The 17,835-nt window shown below is 38.7% G+C and overlaps 1 protein-coding gene across 1 annotated transcript in view; it reads right to left on the bottom strand.

The window, feature by feature from the left end:
• Positions 1-17,835, bottom strand: part of FOCAD (focadhesin) — a 109,232-nt gene that overhangs the window by 76,714 nt on the left and 14,683 nt on the right. Inside the window, exons 5-10 of the mRNA XM_009891507.1 lie at positions 14,917-15,018; positions 13,114-13,318; positions 10,670-10,876; positions 10,169-10,256; positions 9,305-9,507; positions 3,873-4,130 (exon numbers count right to left, since the gene is read on the bottom strand). Of these exons, the coding sequence (XP_009889809.1) occupies positions 3,873-4,130; positions 9,305-9,507; positions 10,169-10,256; positions 10,670-10,876; positions 13,114-13,318; positions 14,917-15,018 (1,063 nt within the window). The remainder of the gene's footprint in view (positions 1-3,872; positions 4,131-9,304; positions 9,508-10,168; positions 10,257-10,669; positions 10,877-13,113; positions 13,319-14,916; positions 15,019-17,835) is intronic.

The raw sequence follows: 17,835 nt of genomic DNA, 5'->3' as shown, positions 1-17,835 counted from the left end.
TTCACACAAATGAAGGAACCAGTTTTCAGGTAAGTGTACAAATGAAGATAAGTTTCTGTTTATAAAAGCTATGCAATAAACTGCAGAAGCACTTTTCAGAGAACATAAGCTAGGTTTTCAAAAGTTTCATGCACTCTAGCAGGATCCTAACCAATAAGCTTCAACCATGAAGAATCTGTCCACAAGATCTGTCCAATATGCCTGTTCCAGTATGTCTGTCCAATATGACAGCGACTCTCCAAAGTTCACATATTCAGACACAGAACAGTATCATCAGGCATCACCCAAGCAAGCCAAATCCAGTTCAATATATCCTTAAACAAATCCAGTTCAACATATCCTTAAACAAGTTTTCTACCAAATAATAATAATAATAAAAAAAAGTAAAATAAATTTTAATGCACTCCCAGCTCCCAAAGAACACAAAATAATGCATCTTCAGATGGATTTCCCAGAAGAGTGTAGTTTACCACTGAAATATTTCATTCCAGCAGTTGAAAGACCATAACAGACGGATGTTCTCTAGAGCCTCATAAACCTCTAATAATGGTAATAGATCTTGCGCTACTATTCACCAGTGACCTCTCAATCAGACAATTTAATTTCTTCCCCTTGCAGCACAGCTGGTTTCACACAGAGCATAACAACTGCTTTTGCACAACAAGAAAACTCATCCGATTAGGATTGTACTATGTCTTTCATGAACAGTATGTCAGTGCAGCCTCTGCAGTGATTTGATTTAAGACAGCCTAAAAGCCACATGTACTACTCTTCATTAGTCAGCCTTTCAAAAAGATTTCTGTATTTTCTTCCATAGTGTTTCAGACCACTGTTCCAAAACGCCACAGCTAAAAAGAAATCCAATATAATCACTAATCTAGCACCATAAAAAGGCTTTTACTCAATAGGGAAGGAGGAGGTACATACACAGAAGTCATCTGTAGGGTCTCTTCATGGAAAAGGTAAGAAAAAACAAAAAACAAGGGATAACCAGAACAATCTCTGCAAAATCTATTACGGTAATTATTTTTAAGCCTAGCAAGGTTTTTTTAAATGCTCCATTAATTTACCACAGAGACAACAGACTCCTTATAAAAACAACATTCAGTGTGGAAAAGGGAGATCCTGTTTGTTAACACCCCTTGAGGGGAGTTTTCAAACATGAAAGCGACGAGGATAGCATTCTCGATGCACATTCTCTCTTTCTGACCCTGTTTTGTTTTGAAACACAACTCTCCAACTCAGATTTTGCATGGCAATCACCCATGGCTTTTCAACTCAATATCCACAGCTACAGCCGCTAATCATCTGAACCACAAAATAACAGAATTTCAGCAGCAGCAGAATTACTGATTAACCTGATCCATTAAAAAAAAAAAAAAAAAAAAAAAAAAAAGAAAAAAGCACCCCACAATTTTTTTTATGCTGTGACCCTCACCACGACATCTCAGCACTTCCATACATTCTGCTCTGGTACAAGTAGTCCACAGTTTGGCTGCAAAGTTGACATTTTCTCATTTTGCCCTATGGTCATTTTATTTACCTTTTGCAAGGCTCCAAGGCCTGCAAGTTTACTTTGATTTGTACATGAATCAAAGCCATGGAATTCAGAACATACCTGGATTTACTTGGTTAGATCTTCTTTCCATTACAAACACCCGGGTTTAAACCGAGTGTTCAAGTGCTGCTAACACCAAAGGAACAGATTTAAGTTAATATAGCTGAATGTTTAAAAATAACCTTGCGATTAACAGCCATTTTTTTGTTCTCATTTCCATACCCAACATCTATCTTCTCTTCTTCAGAACAGCCTTCTAATTACTATGCAGCACACCACCTTCCACTGTGTCCTTCAGAAAGTGCCCTATGAAACTGAAGGCTCAAAACATTTAACAAGTTTGTTGTGATGAGCTTTGCACTTCCTTAACTTAAAGGACATTCTGATCACTGTTTTACCACTTACTTTCCTTATCTTCTATAAAGCATCATTTGCTTATGTGGAACTGAACAAAACACAGAACCAAATAAAGCAATCTGACATGTAAATTTGCCATCAATGCGTTACTGGTTGCTGCCATCACACTGCCCATTGAATTTATTAAGGTAATCGGTTATTTCCCCCACCCATGAGCTTCAATGCTTTCTCTCCAGTACTAAAGAGAAAGACCAGGCAAGTCCTAGGTAATTCCTCCTGACTTAGAGAGAGCACTGCACCTCCAAGAAAGAACACAATAATCTTTCAATGCAGTGCTGTGCCAAACTGTAATAATCTCTGTGGGCCCATTAAGCAGACTCAGAACTAAAATAACTTGTCAGAGTCAAGACAGATGCCAGGTGATCCCAAGTTCAACTGAGCCAGACAGTAACTCCCAGTTTTAAAGCATTAAGATCTGTTGGAATAAAAATGTAATTTAAAGGACACCAATACATTACATATTGCTAACTGGAGAATATTCAGGTGTCTTTGGTTGCACTTAACTAAGGACAGAGAATGGAAATATCACCCCCATTATACACAGTATTTTTCTCACACCAAACTTGCAAATATTACCCAGGAGAATGCCTGCCGTACTACTAATTATACTGCTTGCTCTTTGTGGTAATACTAAAAAGACACCTGAATACATATTTTGCAGAAAAATATTTTAAAGCCCACAGTCATTTAAAAGACTAAACGTTCAGCATTTGCAGTTCCTATTAGTGAACAAAATGTGAGCCAGCTAGATGATACCAATTTTAAACAACAGTTTCTAATTCACATGGACTTCTGCTGACCATTAGAGAAACAGAAAATATGATGCAGTTTGAACTTCACCTCCTCATCGCATTTGGGCACTAGCCATTTCTCCCCATGCCAGGAAGGACTTTTTCACCAGCCTGAAGGGCTTCTTAATTCTGAAGTAGTGAGAGCTATTTATCTTTCCAGGTTATGTAGATAAGCATAATCATAATGCACAATTCTGGCTTGAATTCAGTACTGAAGCAGACAGACTGCACATATTTTTGAGAAGCAAGAATATAGATATCACGAGGAACTTCGCTGTCTTCCAGTAACCACAAAATGACACAGAGAATATTTATGAGGTCATGAAAAGCCAGAAATGGTTTAGTAGCCTATTCCTCCGGTTGCATTTTCATACTTATTAGATAATATCAATAAACAAGACAGTCTTTTTTTCTAAGCCTAAGCAACTGAAAAAATACTCCAAAACAGTGACATAGCACATATTTTCCTGTAAGTGACACACGACAGGTGAATTCCAGCCAGCTTGAGGTATATATGTGTGTGTACATATGTGTGTGTGTGTGTAAGGGCAAGACCACAGGGGCACCGCCTACCTGGGGGCCAGTGGAGTCCCAGACAGCTGGCACGTGCGTGTGCCTGCGTGTCTCTGCAGGATGGGGAGGCAGTCTGCACCAGCAACTGCAGTGGACCTGCGGCCTCAGGGGCCTGTATGTCCAGATGCCCGCAACTGGTGAGACTGGGATCCAGGGGTCACCTACTGTGCACACCGACCACCTGTGCCCCATTGCTGGAGGGGTCCACACTGTACATATGGTCCATATCCATACACTGTATACATATTCCCACTGGTAGACCTCCCTCCTGCTCAGCCAGAAAACAGAGTAGGATGGGGCCTCTGGTGCTGTTTTGCGTTTTTGTGAGTGCTCTGTGTGTCTGCATTACATACCGGTAAGCATAGGTATGTGGTGTACACATGTGCTGCATGTGCATTTACCTACTGGGAATACAGACACTGTCTCGACACTTGTTAGACTTTGGGTCATGAAGCTGTGGCAGCCTTGCCTCCCTAGGGCTGCAGAATCCAGCCCAATTCCTGTTAGAAAATCAACTAACAGTAAGTTTTTACCTGAGAACAATCAGCCTTTGCTATTTCTGTAGTAGCATGGAGTACATCACGAAGACTGTCTCCATTTTCTCGGATCAGAAGACAAGCCAGCAGAAGAAAAACATGGGCAGGGACTTGAGTTGTAACAGGTAGCAGTGATTTCACCGAAGATAACCAGTTAGTAATGGCAGACTTCTCTTTCATGAGCTCTACGATCTTCCAGGTTGTATACAATGAGCTGTAAGAGCTGGTTATGGGGAAAATAAGTCTGCAGGCCACCTAAGAACATGTGAAACAAACAAAATTCTCAGTCAAACAAATACGGTACCATGAAAGAACAAAGAAAAAACATAACTAATCCAGTTCTGTCATCTAAAACAATGCAATAAATGCAAAGAATGAATTGCAATACATTTCTTCACAACCCTTTATATTAATTCTTGCATGAATGATGTTTGGATGGGTTGCTAATTCTCTGTTGAGGAGTTACGCCTTTACTTGGGATCCCTCATTCCTGTTCCTGCTGGTACTTGCAGTGCTACTTCCTCACTAAAATGGACACAATAAAACTGGAGTACCTTAAAAGCTTCCACTGCTGACAATGACAGGTGCATCACAAAAGTGTAAGTATCATCAAAGTTATTTTAAGGAAATTCTCTTCACTTTTGATAGTACCTAATAATACACTACATTTTAAGTTAATCCAACTTTACACATTTTGTTTAACTGTTTCACTTCTCAGAACAAAATGTTCTACAGATGTAGTCATGGAAAATAATATTTAGAAGCAGAAAAGTAGTAGAACACAAATGAGGAATCCTCCTAACTCAGGTTTTTATATACATGAAAGTATATATATTTAAAGCACCTGCAAATTACTGCGTAAGTTCAAAGTTTTTCATTTAAAAAAAAAAGCTTAACGCAAGACAAACCATCTCTTTCCTACCAAATCCTTGTTTCCTTAGAAAATGCAATGTTTTCAGAAATGTCTTTCCATTATCAATACAGTGGTTGGTAGGAAGTAATTAGATGAAGGACTTTTTTATAAAAATCAGGTCAAGAAAGTACTTGAGAAAGAGGTGTCCAAATGAACATTAGAAATGGAATTTAGACTCCAACAGGGCAGGGCTCACTCCCCTTTAAATTAACAGGGGAAAAAGACTTAGAGTGGCAAAAGCTGTTCTTCATAAAACTACAGAATTTAATTTTAATCACGCTCTTCAATGCAATGTAAATCTATTTTGGCTAATGGAAGGTAGAATGCCCCTGGACTTTAGGTGACCTTTTTTAAATAACACTAAAATTAGTTTATTCCATTACTTTTGCATTACAATTACTGTACGTGAAAAATTCAGCAATCTATAATGCCATCTCTCTGGCTGGCAAGATCACTTAGAGCCAAAAATCTCTTCTGGATACAGTTGAGAAAATGTCATTTATTGATAAACATATTTAAACTTTATCCAAGTACACACAGTGGGATAAGAAGAGCTTCAGGATCTGTAAGTTGTACTGTGTAGTTGCCTGCCCATACAAGATCATAGGACTTGAAATCAAGATCAGAGTATTACAAGTTTTTTTTTTAAATGCCTGGAAAAAACTGCTAAAATTGGTAGAGCCAGAAATATTACATTGATATCTCCCATTTCACATTACTTCCCCAAAGGTTCTGCTACACAATTGTACTCACTCCCTTCTCCCTTTATTTCAGCTGCATAAAAACAAGCTATCACCATATTTTTACTTTAATGCTGCATCCCATTCAAGCAGGCTACATAAGAAATTTCAGTCTGCCGCCGCTGAGAGATATACATAAAAATCTCTCAATGGCAAATTAGCAGTGCAGGTTAGCTACATCCTAACATTTTTCAAAATCTTGGGACTACAAGTAGAACAGTTCCCCATTACCATCTCTGCCAAAAAAAAACCAAAGCCATGGAAGAAAATATAGGGTTTGGGTGTGGTTAAAAGCAAAAAAGCAGCATACCTACCATGGAAAGGCAGCCACATACCCACTGATGACTACAAGAACTTGGCCAGGGCCTGCCAAGGTGCAGACAGGGAGGTTAAGGCTCTGCTAAAACTGAAATTGGCCAGAGATGTCAAGAAGAAGAAAGTGTTCTTCAGATACATGAGCAGTAAAGCACAAGCAAAGGGAAGACATAAGCCCGTTACTAAACAGGGCAGGGAAATGAGTTACTAATAATGCTGACAAGGCAGAGGTTCTCCATACCTCCTTTCCTCTGTCTTTACCCACACAGCTGGACCGAGATCACAGGATCAAGTAGCTACAACAACGCGTGTGTTGACCCACCAGTAGTGGCCCTCTGAAAGGGCTCACCCCACATAAATCAATGGGTCCTGGGTGTTAAGAGAAGTGGCTGACATTGTTGCAAGGCCACTGCTTATTATCTTTAAAAAGTCATGGAGATCAGGGGGCATCCCTGATGACTTGAAGAGGGCAAATCTCATCTCCATCTACAAGAACGGCCTAAAAGAGGACCGAGGAAATTACAGGCGCATTAGCCTTACTTTAATCCCTGGCAAAGTGGTGGAACGAGTCCTCCTAGAAACTATTACAAACCAAATGAAGCAGGTGACTGGGAAAATCCAGCACAGATTTACCAAACGCCAATCATGCCAGGCTAACCTGAACATCTTCTAAAACAAAGTAACATCGTCTGTCGACATGGAGAGAGCACACCTGGACTTCAGGAAAGAATCTGACATTGTTTCCCATAGCCTTCTCCGGCACAAACTGGCAAGCTACAGGATAGCTTGTCTGCAAGATGAGCAGGAAGTTGTCTCATAGGTCACACTCAGAAGGTGGCCATCAATGGCTTTTACTCAGGCTGGCAGCCAGGGATCGATATTGTGCCCCACGATGTTCAACAGCTTCATAAATGATCTAGACGATGGGACTGAAAGGACCCTCACCAAGTTCACTAATGTCACTAAACTGGGTGGTGAGGTGGACACATCAGAAGGGAAAGCCATCTTACAGAGAAACCTGGACAGGCTGGAAGAGCAGGCTAGTGAGAACTGTATGAAGGTTCAACACAGAAAAGTGCTAAGTCCTGCATCTGGGACAACATGGAAAAAGAGCCCAGCACAGGCTACAATCTGTGTGGCTGGGCAGCAGCCTTGCTGAGAGGAACCTGGGGGTCCTGGTGGACAACAAGCTGAACGTGAGTCAGTGCTGTGCTGCTGCAGGAGCCAAGGTAGACTGGATCCTGAGCTGCATCTGCAGGCACATTACTAGCAGAAATATGAGAGATCATACCATTCTACTCAGTGATTGTCAGGCCATACCTGGAGTAGTGGGTCCAGTTCTGGTCCCCATAATTAAAAAAAAAGATGCAGACTGGAGAAGGACCAAAGGAATGCCACAAAGATAATGAGAAAGCTGGACAACCTGCCTTGTAAGTTAGGTCTTTTCACTCTGGAGAAGAGAAGGCTCAAGGGAAATGTCACCGCAGTTTTCCAGTACTTCAATGGCAGCTACTAAGGGAACAGAAGCTATCTCTTCACAAGAAGCCACAAGGAGAGGACAAGGGGCAACGTGTACAAGTTGCACTGGGACAGGTTTCATCTTGACATAAGAAAGAAATTTTTTACAGTGAAAACAATCGTTCACTGGGACATCCACTCCATGGTGGACTCCTCATCGCTGGAGGATTTCAAGATGTAATTGAACAGGGTGATCAATAATCTCATCCACGCTCCCTTTCACTTTAAAGGCCGGACCAGATGATGTTTTGAGGTCCCTTCCAACCTGGACTGTTCTGTCTTTCTATGAAAATACACCACAACTTAATTTTGTTTGCTCTTAAATACTCTTATTCAAAGCTTGCTCACAGTGGACATAACACTGGCTTTCTTTTCCTACCTCTTTTCTTGCCCATTTCAAGTGTGAGGAAAGTCTAAATAAGGAGAATTCTCTTAGCACTGATCCGATGCTGTGACAAAAATGGACTGAACCCATGAGAAAATTAAATATAAATTCTTTTGTTTAATCTTTCAGTTGAGGACCAAAGGTTATTGGCATACTTGTTACAAACAATACTCGGGCAAAATGAGTTTCTGTCCCCTTAATCTCATTGCTAAACATGTATTACCAAATATCTGCCATGCTACTTGCTAAGAACGCCACAAGGATGTCTATCACTGAGGCAGAAGTGAAACGACAGTTTAAGAGAACTCCCACCAAAAAGAAGTGTCTTTTCAGTTTATCACGGCTAACAGAAACAGTTAAAGTCATCGCAAATTGTTTAAGCCCTTAACAGAAAAGCTTTCAAGTGCTTTTTGAAGCAAGAATACCAGAATTAGTACAACAAAGCTCTGTTACAGGAAGCCAGTGTTATAAAGTGTACTGTAATCTGTGTCCTACAGTAATCCAGTAGTCTTATAAAACATTAAATTAGCTTCTAAAACACCAAAGAAAACAAAACAGATGTTCCAGTGACACAGATCATAGAGGACTGAAGTACCTGGAACACTTCTCACTGAAACAAACCTCCAGTGACACCTGTCCAGGCTGCCATCTACCTAGAAAGTCCCATTAAAAGGAAGCAAGCAGCCTTCTGTACTTAAAGCCATCCCACAGACTACTCTTTCGGAGCAGAATAAGGAGTGTAGGCTTTAATGAACTTTAAAACATTTATCTTTTATTAGGAGTACAAATGGGCTTAACTTTTCAGATTTGTGCAAATGGAAGATGAAGTTGGAGACGGATTCTAGGACAAGGAGACATGGCAGAACTCAGAATTGGCATCTTTTTCTGTCTCCAATTTGTCACATCACCACCCTCCCTACACCACAGAACAGGGGTGTAAGGTGGAAAGGGAGCTTAGCTTCCACAATGCTAAGCACATCTTGATCAAACAGACTTGCTGTCACCTGTTCTCAGAACAGGTGGGACAAATGAGTGGAGGACAGCAAAATCGGACACAAATAAATACATAAAACCAAAACCACAACAGCACAAATAAAAAAATCCAGGATAATTAGCTGAAATTTGCTAAGTGACACGTGCTTCGTAACGCTTTTCAGCCAATGAAGGAAGAATAGTAGCTTAAAGTCACATACGATGGTAAGGAGAAGGATGTAGATGAGTAGAATAAGCAAGTCAGAAAGAGACAAAGGAGGTATACATAACCTTGTTTTCTACTAAGTCTTGTTACTTGATTAATAATGCAGGTGAATTCTTTAATCTGCATGGTCTCTAAAAATAAAAAAAATCCCATCTCCTAAGTAAAACAGTATCTAGCATATAAACACACTTCCACTTTACCAGTAGTCTAGTTTTATGGACTATACATATTTTTGAGTCTTTCCATACAATGTATTACACAAAGAACCTCACACACGTAGAGTCTTTCCCAAGCAGCTAGGCATAATGCAGCATCCCCTATCTGCCCCAAAAGAAGCAAAAAAAACCTTATAAACTTTACCAATTCCCTTTTATCCTTCACACTTTCCTCCTGCAATATTCTCAGAAGATCTGTTGCCAGCTGCTGCCTGGTAGTTCCAGAATCCTCCTCTGATAGGCAGTCCCCAACTGTTGTAGAAGATAAGATCTGTAGCACAGGCATCACCAAAGCAAGGGCTGTGGTTGAGATATTCTGGGTTTCTGAACAGGAAAGGAGCTTGTAGGCTATTTAAGACAAGGTGGTGAAAAACAAAGATCAGGTAGGGAAATAAGAATTAACATAATCTGTACTTTTAAGCATGACACAAACACTTCTAGCAAATATTCTGGTCGAGCAAACTAACAGTCCCAAAAACTACAGTATGTGCATACTTCTTAAAGAGCAGAAGAATTTTTTGGTAAAACTCCATACATTTTTGTTGTTTATAGCAAAGTACCTGATGGCAGCAAGAAATATAATAATGGAATGTAGCACAGTCCCTCACTTTTACTGGAGTAACGCCACTAATCAAAACTGCTAAGTTGAAAGCTCAGTCAAACATTGCAGTGACTCCCAGGCTTGCTCTCTTAAGATCTGTTAAAAGAAACCATTCAGTATGCATGGATCTCAGCTAAGAATATCCTGTTATTGACTCAAAAATGAGACAGATAGGCTCCAAGATATCAGGGACATATCCTGGAGTACAGCAACTTTCATGTAAAATGTCAGCATAGAAGGAAAATTTATCTTCATTGCCATCAGATCAAATGTTACTTCTTAAATTGAGGAACAATCCCGCTTATAAAAACACATTTCACCACCCTATCCAACTTATTTTCCTAAACATGAAGAAACAAAGTCACAGCCTTAAGACTGTGGATTCCTCTTTCACAAGAAGAGCTTTACCTAAACTCAAGACAGACTTTTGCTGACTTTCTGGTGTTTGCAGCAGTAGAAGTGCTAGCCCAATTATACACTGTTCCACTGGAAATACCTACAAGGAAAAAAGAAAGAGGTTCAAGACTTTTTTTTGTTTTTCAGTGGGGTTAAACAGTCTGAATGGGCAACAACTAAAACTCCGGAAGGAGTTTCTTCATGAATCACAGTGAGTGCACACACAGCAACACAGCACATGCAATGAAGATTACGAGTAGCGTAAAAATAGTATTTTAACTAGATAACTACAACATTTAAATTTGTTACTTTGTTCAAACCAGTTAAGCTCAGTTTAAACCAACTCCCATACTAAAAGGTTAACATATATACAGAAAAAGAAAAAAAGTTTTTGAAACAACACGCGTTATCTGCAGACAAATGGTATGTATCAATGTCTCTAAATATTGTCTTAAACATGACAAAATTTAAATTTAATACAACTATTTTATTTTTTTCCCCATAAACTCTTACCTCTTTTAAGAGCTCAAAGTTGTCCTCTATTAAGGAGATCAAAGATGAGCATTCTCCCGTTACGTTTAAACACACTTCACAGAAGCAAACCAATTGCAGACAAAACTGGGATAACTGAGCTTTCCAAAACACAGGATAGCGCAGTAAGCTGAGGAATAGCTCTTGCAGAAAAAACAAAGCTTCTGTAACTTGCAGTAAGTCTTTAAGCTGTAGAGAGGTAGTCAAAAAAACAACAAAACCAAAACACATTCTGGTTTAGTTCCCCTTCCCTTTCTATGCAGAATTCCCCAAGTTTAGAATGAGTTCTATTAGGTCTGCAATATTTTCCTTACAAATATTACTAAGACTTTGAAGAAACACATTTATAAACTAAACCCAAGAATCTCTTATCCAGCTTACCGGAAAAAAATAACAGATGAACTGCTATTCAATGTTTTCAAGTAAAATTAGAAACATGTGAAAGAATAAAAAGATTTCTTGGTAGCTGATGAGAAAAATTCCTTTTTCCTCAAAAGCAATAGCAAATTAATTCAACTCTTGAGGTTTTCTCACCCATGTACAACAAATTGTGTGGTGATATCATATAACAAATATATCAAACATTCTTGTAACGTAAACATCCTGCTCTAAGATATTTCTTCTGTAATGTAACCAAGATTTCAAATTACATCTCAAAAGAGAAAGGCAGTGGTGTTGTCTTCTTCTACAGCACCATGTGATCTACCTACTACAAAAATGAAAAGCTGAAGTGTGATACCCAAAGGCGGTATCTCAATACTTGGTAGCCAAGTAAAGAGGTTTCGAGAAGGAGGTTGCCTCAAAATCCTAATGAGTTACATGAGAGGATTTTTGCTCTTGAAAATACGAGTTCCGGAAAAATCCAGCTCTTCCAATCCAAATTCTGGAACCAGCATTAAGGGTAACATCCCGATTTTTAGTCCCTTGGAACAAATTTTGTGAATAATCTGCTTTAATTAGAAGCCTCATGTCCACTGAATTTTTCAGCAGAAAAGCCTGCAGGTGATGAGCTGTACTTTTGACAGCTTCATTGATATTGTAAGATAAAATGACTAAGAAGCATTTTGGCGTTTTTACAGTACAGAGGATTAAATAAGGCTAAGCTTAAAGGAAGGATAAGAAGAACCTGAGGTTCAGAGAAAGAAGGAGAAGCCATGACAGGTTATGAAACAGTCCATCAAATACTTCTTGGAGGAAGTATTTCCCTTTCTACTACGAAAGTTGTTTCTCAGGCACGACAAAAACATTCAAGTATTAATCGGAGTTTAAAAGAAATACAACAGATTTCTAGTATTTAAAAAAAAAAAAGCACCAACAAGTATGGAGGAAAGAAAGGTTTGTAACTAATTTGATAAGTCTTCTTCAGTGCCATTTTTATGGCTAAATGTTACCAAATCAGAAGCTTGGTCATACATTCAAGGCACAATGTTATACTGAAGTTCAGGTAGAACCAAGATAAAAATCAGAAACGTCCCTGTGGCTAGAAAAAGACAGCAAGTACCTGTCATCTTAAAGAGTAGACCTGAACCAAGATAAGCATGTATAATACAAGTTATTTGTCCAAAAGATTGTGAAAAGTAGCCACCAGCAGAAAGGAGGTTTTACTAGTAAAATTCCTCAGGAGGAAGATGTTACCAAATATCCTCATATCAAGCATATCTAGCTTTACATTATTGATACTACTAAATCCTCCCTCTATAACAATAATACCACAGCCCTCATGTTTGACTGAGTATATTTGAAACTGAAAGTGCTGCTCTAATATTAAAGAGGAATGAAAAGGTACATAGGTACAAAAACTTAACCAATGTCACAGTAAAGCATGAGGCAAATCAGAGCTATTAACCTTAACCAACACTCTACACCCCGAACCAAAGGGGACAGAAAGACTAAATCCCTAGGTCGTAGCACGTATCACCGTGCAACTTAAAACCACATTCAAAAACTTCAGCACATTCCAGAGGGATTAAGTTTTGTCTTCAGATCCACTAACCCCTCTGTTACAAAGAGAGAGAAAGGAATATCTAGAAGTACTTAAATTACGCTTCTCAGATAGTTTGTTTCATTTTAATATTATCCATGTAAGGTAAAAATCACATATTTTTGACAAATGTCTTACCACTTAAGAACATTCTCTCTCTCATGGGTATCTCTATAAGTTTACTGTATGTTTACTGAGGCAAATAATTATGGTAGACACATGTTTCAATTTAGACTTTACCAGGTGTATCAGATTTAAACAATTAAAAAGTTGTACCTTCTATGAGAAAGGGCCAGCTTATCAGATTTCTGTATTACCAACAAATCAGGTCTATGGGAAATGCAAGAGAATACCGTATTTGCACACTTGAAATACAGTAATAATAATACTATCATTGCTTTGCTAGCATTTATTTGTAAAAGGTGGTGTCAGGCAACAACTATACCTGAAGGTGTGGAATCAAATCACACAGAAGTTGAAGAATGTGGCATTCCAGCATGGAGGGTGCTTCTTTGTGCTTTGGACCATGAGGCTGTAGTAAGACCTTAAGTAAACCCATTCGCAGTTCAGCATATTCCCGTAACTGAGATGGTTCGCAATACAGGTATCTTAGAAATGGAGCCATTATGCCAACACATGAACTCTGTGCCCTGCAGTTCAAGAAACAAGTTTGCCAAGACTGCTTTCTACTGAAAACTTAACAAACGACAAAGAAAACCCAGGCAATGTTACATTACCTGCAAAAATTTACAGGAGGCAATTAACAGAAAGGTGTTACAAAAGACATTACTAAATCTCACAAAAAACCTTTGACTTATTAGCATGAAGTGCTGTGATGAGACTTTATATAGCAACCATACAATGAAGTGCAATTGTGAACAGACTCAATATTTAAGCATGAATACTACTCAATATGTACTTGCAGATTATGACACTCTTCATTTTACTCTTTTTTTTCCCCTCATCAATTCAAGAAAGTGACTTTCCTTGTTGAATGTCATGAGAGACTAGTGTGCCATTCTGAAGTAGCATCTGGACAAGACTGTTCAGAAAAATCTTTTTAAAACACATAAAAACTAGTTTCAATTAAAAAGAGCCATCCCTTCCTTACCAGTTTTTGCCAACAGTCTTAAACGATTACATGAAACCGGAACTGCTTTAACTAAGACAGCTCCCCAGTAAAAAAATTATCGCAGAACAATTCTTTTGGCTTGACCATGTTAGGAATACCAGCTGTTCTTGACAATACTAAAACAATCAAATAAAGTTAATAATCAATACGTTAACAAATATACAGGGAATCAAAATTAAAAGTCTGTTTTAAACAAGACTCAGCTCTAATGCAGAGCTTTACAATGAACTCTAATAGATCTGTATCAATATAGGTGGCGCATGCTGACATCATGCTGAGGGACATGGTTTAGTGGTGGTCCTGGTAGTGTTAGTTAACAGCTGCACTCGATGTTCATAAGGCTCTCTGCCAACCTACATGATTCTATGATTCTATATTCTCATTCTAGAACTTTATTCCACAGAAACCTTTGCACAAAAAGCAGCCAAGGAAGTTTAAGATTAATTTAAGATTTATTTTCCTTTTCAGCAAGAACAACTCCTGCTTTAATTCAAACAAGCCACCAGCAAAAAATTCACCGTTTATTCCATCATTCAGACATCTGACAGGACTCTTCACAAGTCCCAGATTTAGCAGCTGAGTGGAAGAACAAGTCTGCAAACAGTATTTTAAAAATACTCTGATCAATTAAACTGAACAAAACACACTTCTGCTTGAAAGTCCATACTGTCGATCACGTAGCCTAGGCCCACTAGAAATTTAAGAGATTAATAAACTTATCTGTTTACTCAGAGCAACAGAATACAGAAGTCAATTTCACTGTACTATTACTCTGTTGGATTTGTAGGAATTTTCAAGGAAACAGGAACAGAAATACTTTTCCAGTGGACATTTTCCAAAGATGTTATCAATTTTGCACTGATTTTTCCACATCCATAAAAATTATATCAACATAAATGAGTTTAAAAAAACGATAAAAATTGATTTTTGATTGATTATTCTAGTATTTTATTACTATTTTACTTTTAACTTTTAAACAGTGTCATTAAATTTTATAATTATCTCTTTCAAAAGACAGAATTCTTACTGCTCGTTACAGCTGCCTTCAAAAAAAAAGTGACACTGACACAATACAGTTACCTACATTTGCTATTTTTTAATTATTCATTCATTTACCTCTCTGGACACTGATGGAAAAATACTGTTATCTGCTGCAGTAGAACTGGCCAGCAATCAGGTCTGTTTTCAAGGACAGTGATTAATGGATGAGGAGTGTTCCTGAAACACAAAGAAATCATGTTTGGACCTATAATGCAAAAGCAACTGTGCAAAATAACTATCTTCAAAACAAAAGCAGCTGTAGAAATAGACCCCTTGGTATTACCAACTCCCTTTACCAGCTTTGCCAAGACTGCTACACTGTCAAAAAAACACATTTTACAGGAACTTCAGGAAACAAGATTAAACCAAAATCTGTATTTGAAAAGTCTTGGTCTGATTTTTCTTTTCTTTTTTTTTTTTTTTTTAAATAAGCATCTAAGGATCACTGTTCAAATATGTGGCCTGATTTGAGTCATTGGTAGCAGCACTAGGCTCTCGCAGTCAGCTCTAAATTTGAACCACGTCACACATCAGTCCAGTCTTTCAAGCATAGGTACAAATCTTCAGCATCTGAGACTAATCAGACCATCCCACCATCATCCCACTTACTACTTTAAATTTGCTCCCAACATATTTATTTTTCCGCTTTTTTTTTTTTTTTCAGGCATTGAAAGAAGCAGGAAAGGAAAAAGGCTGGCCATACCACCAGTGCAGAGACCTCCGCTTTACTGCCAGCCCTCTGAAAATGGTTGCATTTGGAAAGGTCACTGAGGCCTAATAGTCATCTGTTCTCAGATGCATCTATCACCAACACCTTATCCACCTCTACATCTACACCATCAAGGCCATCTACACCACCCAGGAGTGCAACACTCACATCTAACAGTGACTACTTTTGTACAGCAGCAGGTGGAGGAAAAGCTGGGCAGGAAGGGAGCCTGAACTGTACAATTTTTTCTGTTGGAAGCAAAACCAAAGTCATTTGACTACAGTTAAGTTAGCTTAGGCAAGGAAAACTGAATGTGAGAGTCTGAGCGAGGTGGGAAATTGGAAAAATTCTGGTGATGTGAAGGCAGGTTCATCACTAGTTCCATCTGGAGTTTACCCACTGTCCTTGCTGTGACTGGCCCCCCTTATTCCCACCTGCCTGCTAAGTGTCCTTATTTCCCCCAGTTTCCTTTCCTGCTTCAGCCAACTACAAGCAGAGTAGTGTAGATTCTTCTCTGGGATACTAAAAGCTTAACAGCAGACAACCAGACACTTCCCTGCTCTAGAGCAGAACACCCAAAAGCAAGAGAGAAAAGTTGGAAGAGTCTTGCTGATTCCCACAGATCTGCTAGACTCATGTAAGAGAGCAGGGCTATACGAATAAATGGAAAGGCCACAAATGCACACACGCCACACAAGGCTGGCAGCCACAGAGAGGGCCAGCATAAATCTAGGGACTGCAGATGCTGCAGACCACCACGTTCAGTTTGATTAACCATCTTTCCTCTTTACATGTCCAACAAATCTGTGCTACACACCAGACAGACTTTCAGTCAGTTTTACCTATACAGCACTAGATGACCTGAGACCCACCAATTGAAGTGGTACATCACAAGAAAGACTGCTCAGCTGTAGACACTTACCATGCCTTTTAAATAAAACAGTGAGAAAGAATTAAAAATTAAAAAAAAAAAAAAAAGAGAGAGAGAGAGAGAGAGAGAGAGAGAGAGAAGGACAGCACACCCCCCCACACACCTCTAACATAACATTCAGGCTCTTTGCATGTGTTTACAGACCAATTGACTTTCATGCACTTGATCTGTCTCACTTAAAGGATAACAGATATGGAACACTACAGCAGAGAAACTGTTAGTATTCTTGGCATACTATTAATTTTACTACAGAAAGTGATATAGTCAAATGAGCCTGTTAGAAAGGATTTATAATGGTATTTGGTTTGTGTGTTATGGTTGTTTTAAAAACTGTGAAGAGCAGAAAGCCCACGATCTGAAGCAACCCTTTTATTACAGAAGACAATGTTCATTAAGACACATTCATAGTCATTGTGCTACAACACAGGCCTCATCTTGAGCAGCACCAAACAAACCCAGCTCCAGGTGAAGTGAATGAGATCTGCAAGAATCCCATAAAAGAATTAAAAACATATATCTTTTTTTTTCCATTACATAGCAAATTTGAATTGCATAATGTGATGGTGTATTAATGCTTCCCTTAAGTGACCTAAAGAGGTGACACTTATCTGCTATAAATAGGAATGTTTAGAGTTATGCTATGCCTAGTAAGATACTATTTCTGAAAAAAACATCACCTAGCAGACATATCCTTAAACTGAAAGAGGTACTCCTTTTTATGTTATTTTTACATGCTCATATTAAGATTGTTTGAATTCTGCACAACTGTCTAGTTTTGAGGCAAATCAGGGAGTAATAAATATCGCCATTACCTGAATGAAAGGCCTGCCAAGTTATGAAAGCCAGTTACAGAACATTTTACATACATAATGCTTCTTGTTTTCTTCGCAATGTAGTCAGAATAGAGCTAACAACCAAGGAAATTGAAAATATCTACTTCAATAGAAGACAACAGTCAAATATACCAATATGACCCACTGAACTCTGCAGCTTGGGTAACAGCACATAACTGCAGTATACTTACATGCTACAAAACAATCTTAATAAGAATTCTGAGATACCTGAAGAGAAAATCATAGTATCACTGAATCATAGAATGGTTTAGGTTGGAAGGGACATTGAAGATCATCTAGTTCCAACCCCCCTGCCATGGGCAGGGACACCTTCTGCTAGACTACGTTACTCAAAGCCCCATCCAGCCTGGTCTTAAATACCTCCAGGGATGGGACAACCACAGTTTCTCTGGGTAACCAGTTCCAGTGTCTCAACACCTTCAAAATGAAAAATTTCTTCTTAATATCTATTCCAAATCTCCCCTCTTCCAGTTTGAAGCCATTACCTCTCGACCCATCAC

Source organism: Charadrius vociferus, unplaced genomic scaffold (assembly GCF_000708025.1).
Source record: "Charadrius vociferus isolate BGI_N301 unplaced genomic scaffold, ASM70802v2 scaffold198, whole genome shotgun sequence".
Classification (NCBI taxonomy): domain Eukaryota; kingdom Metazoa; phylum Chordata; class Aves; order Charadriiformes; family Charadriidae; genus Charadrius; species Charadrius vociferus.
This window is presented reverse-complemented; position numbering and strand designations above follow the sequence as displayed.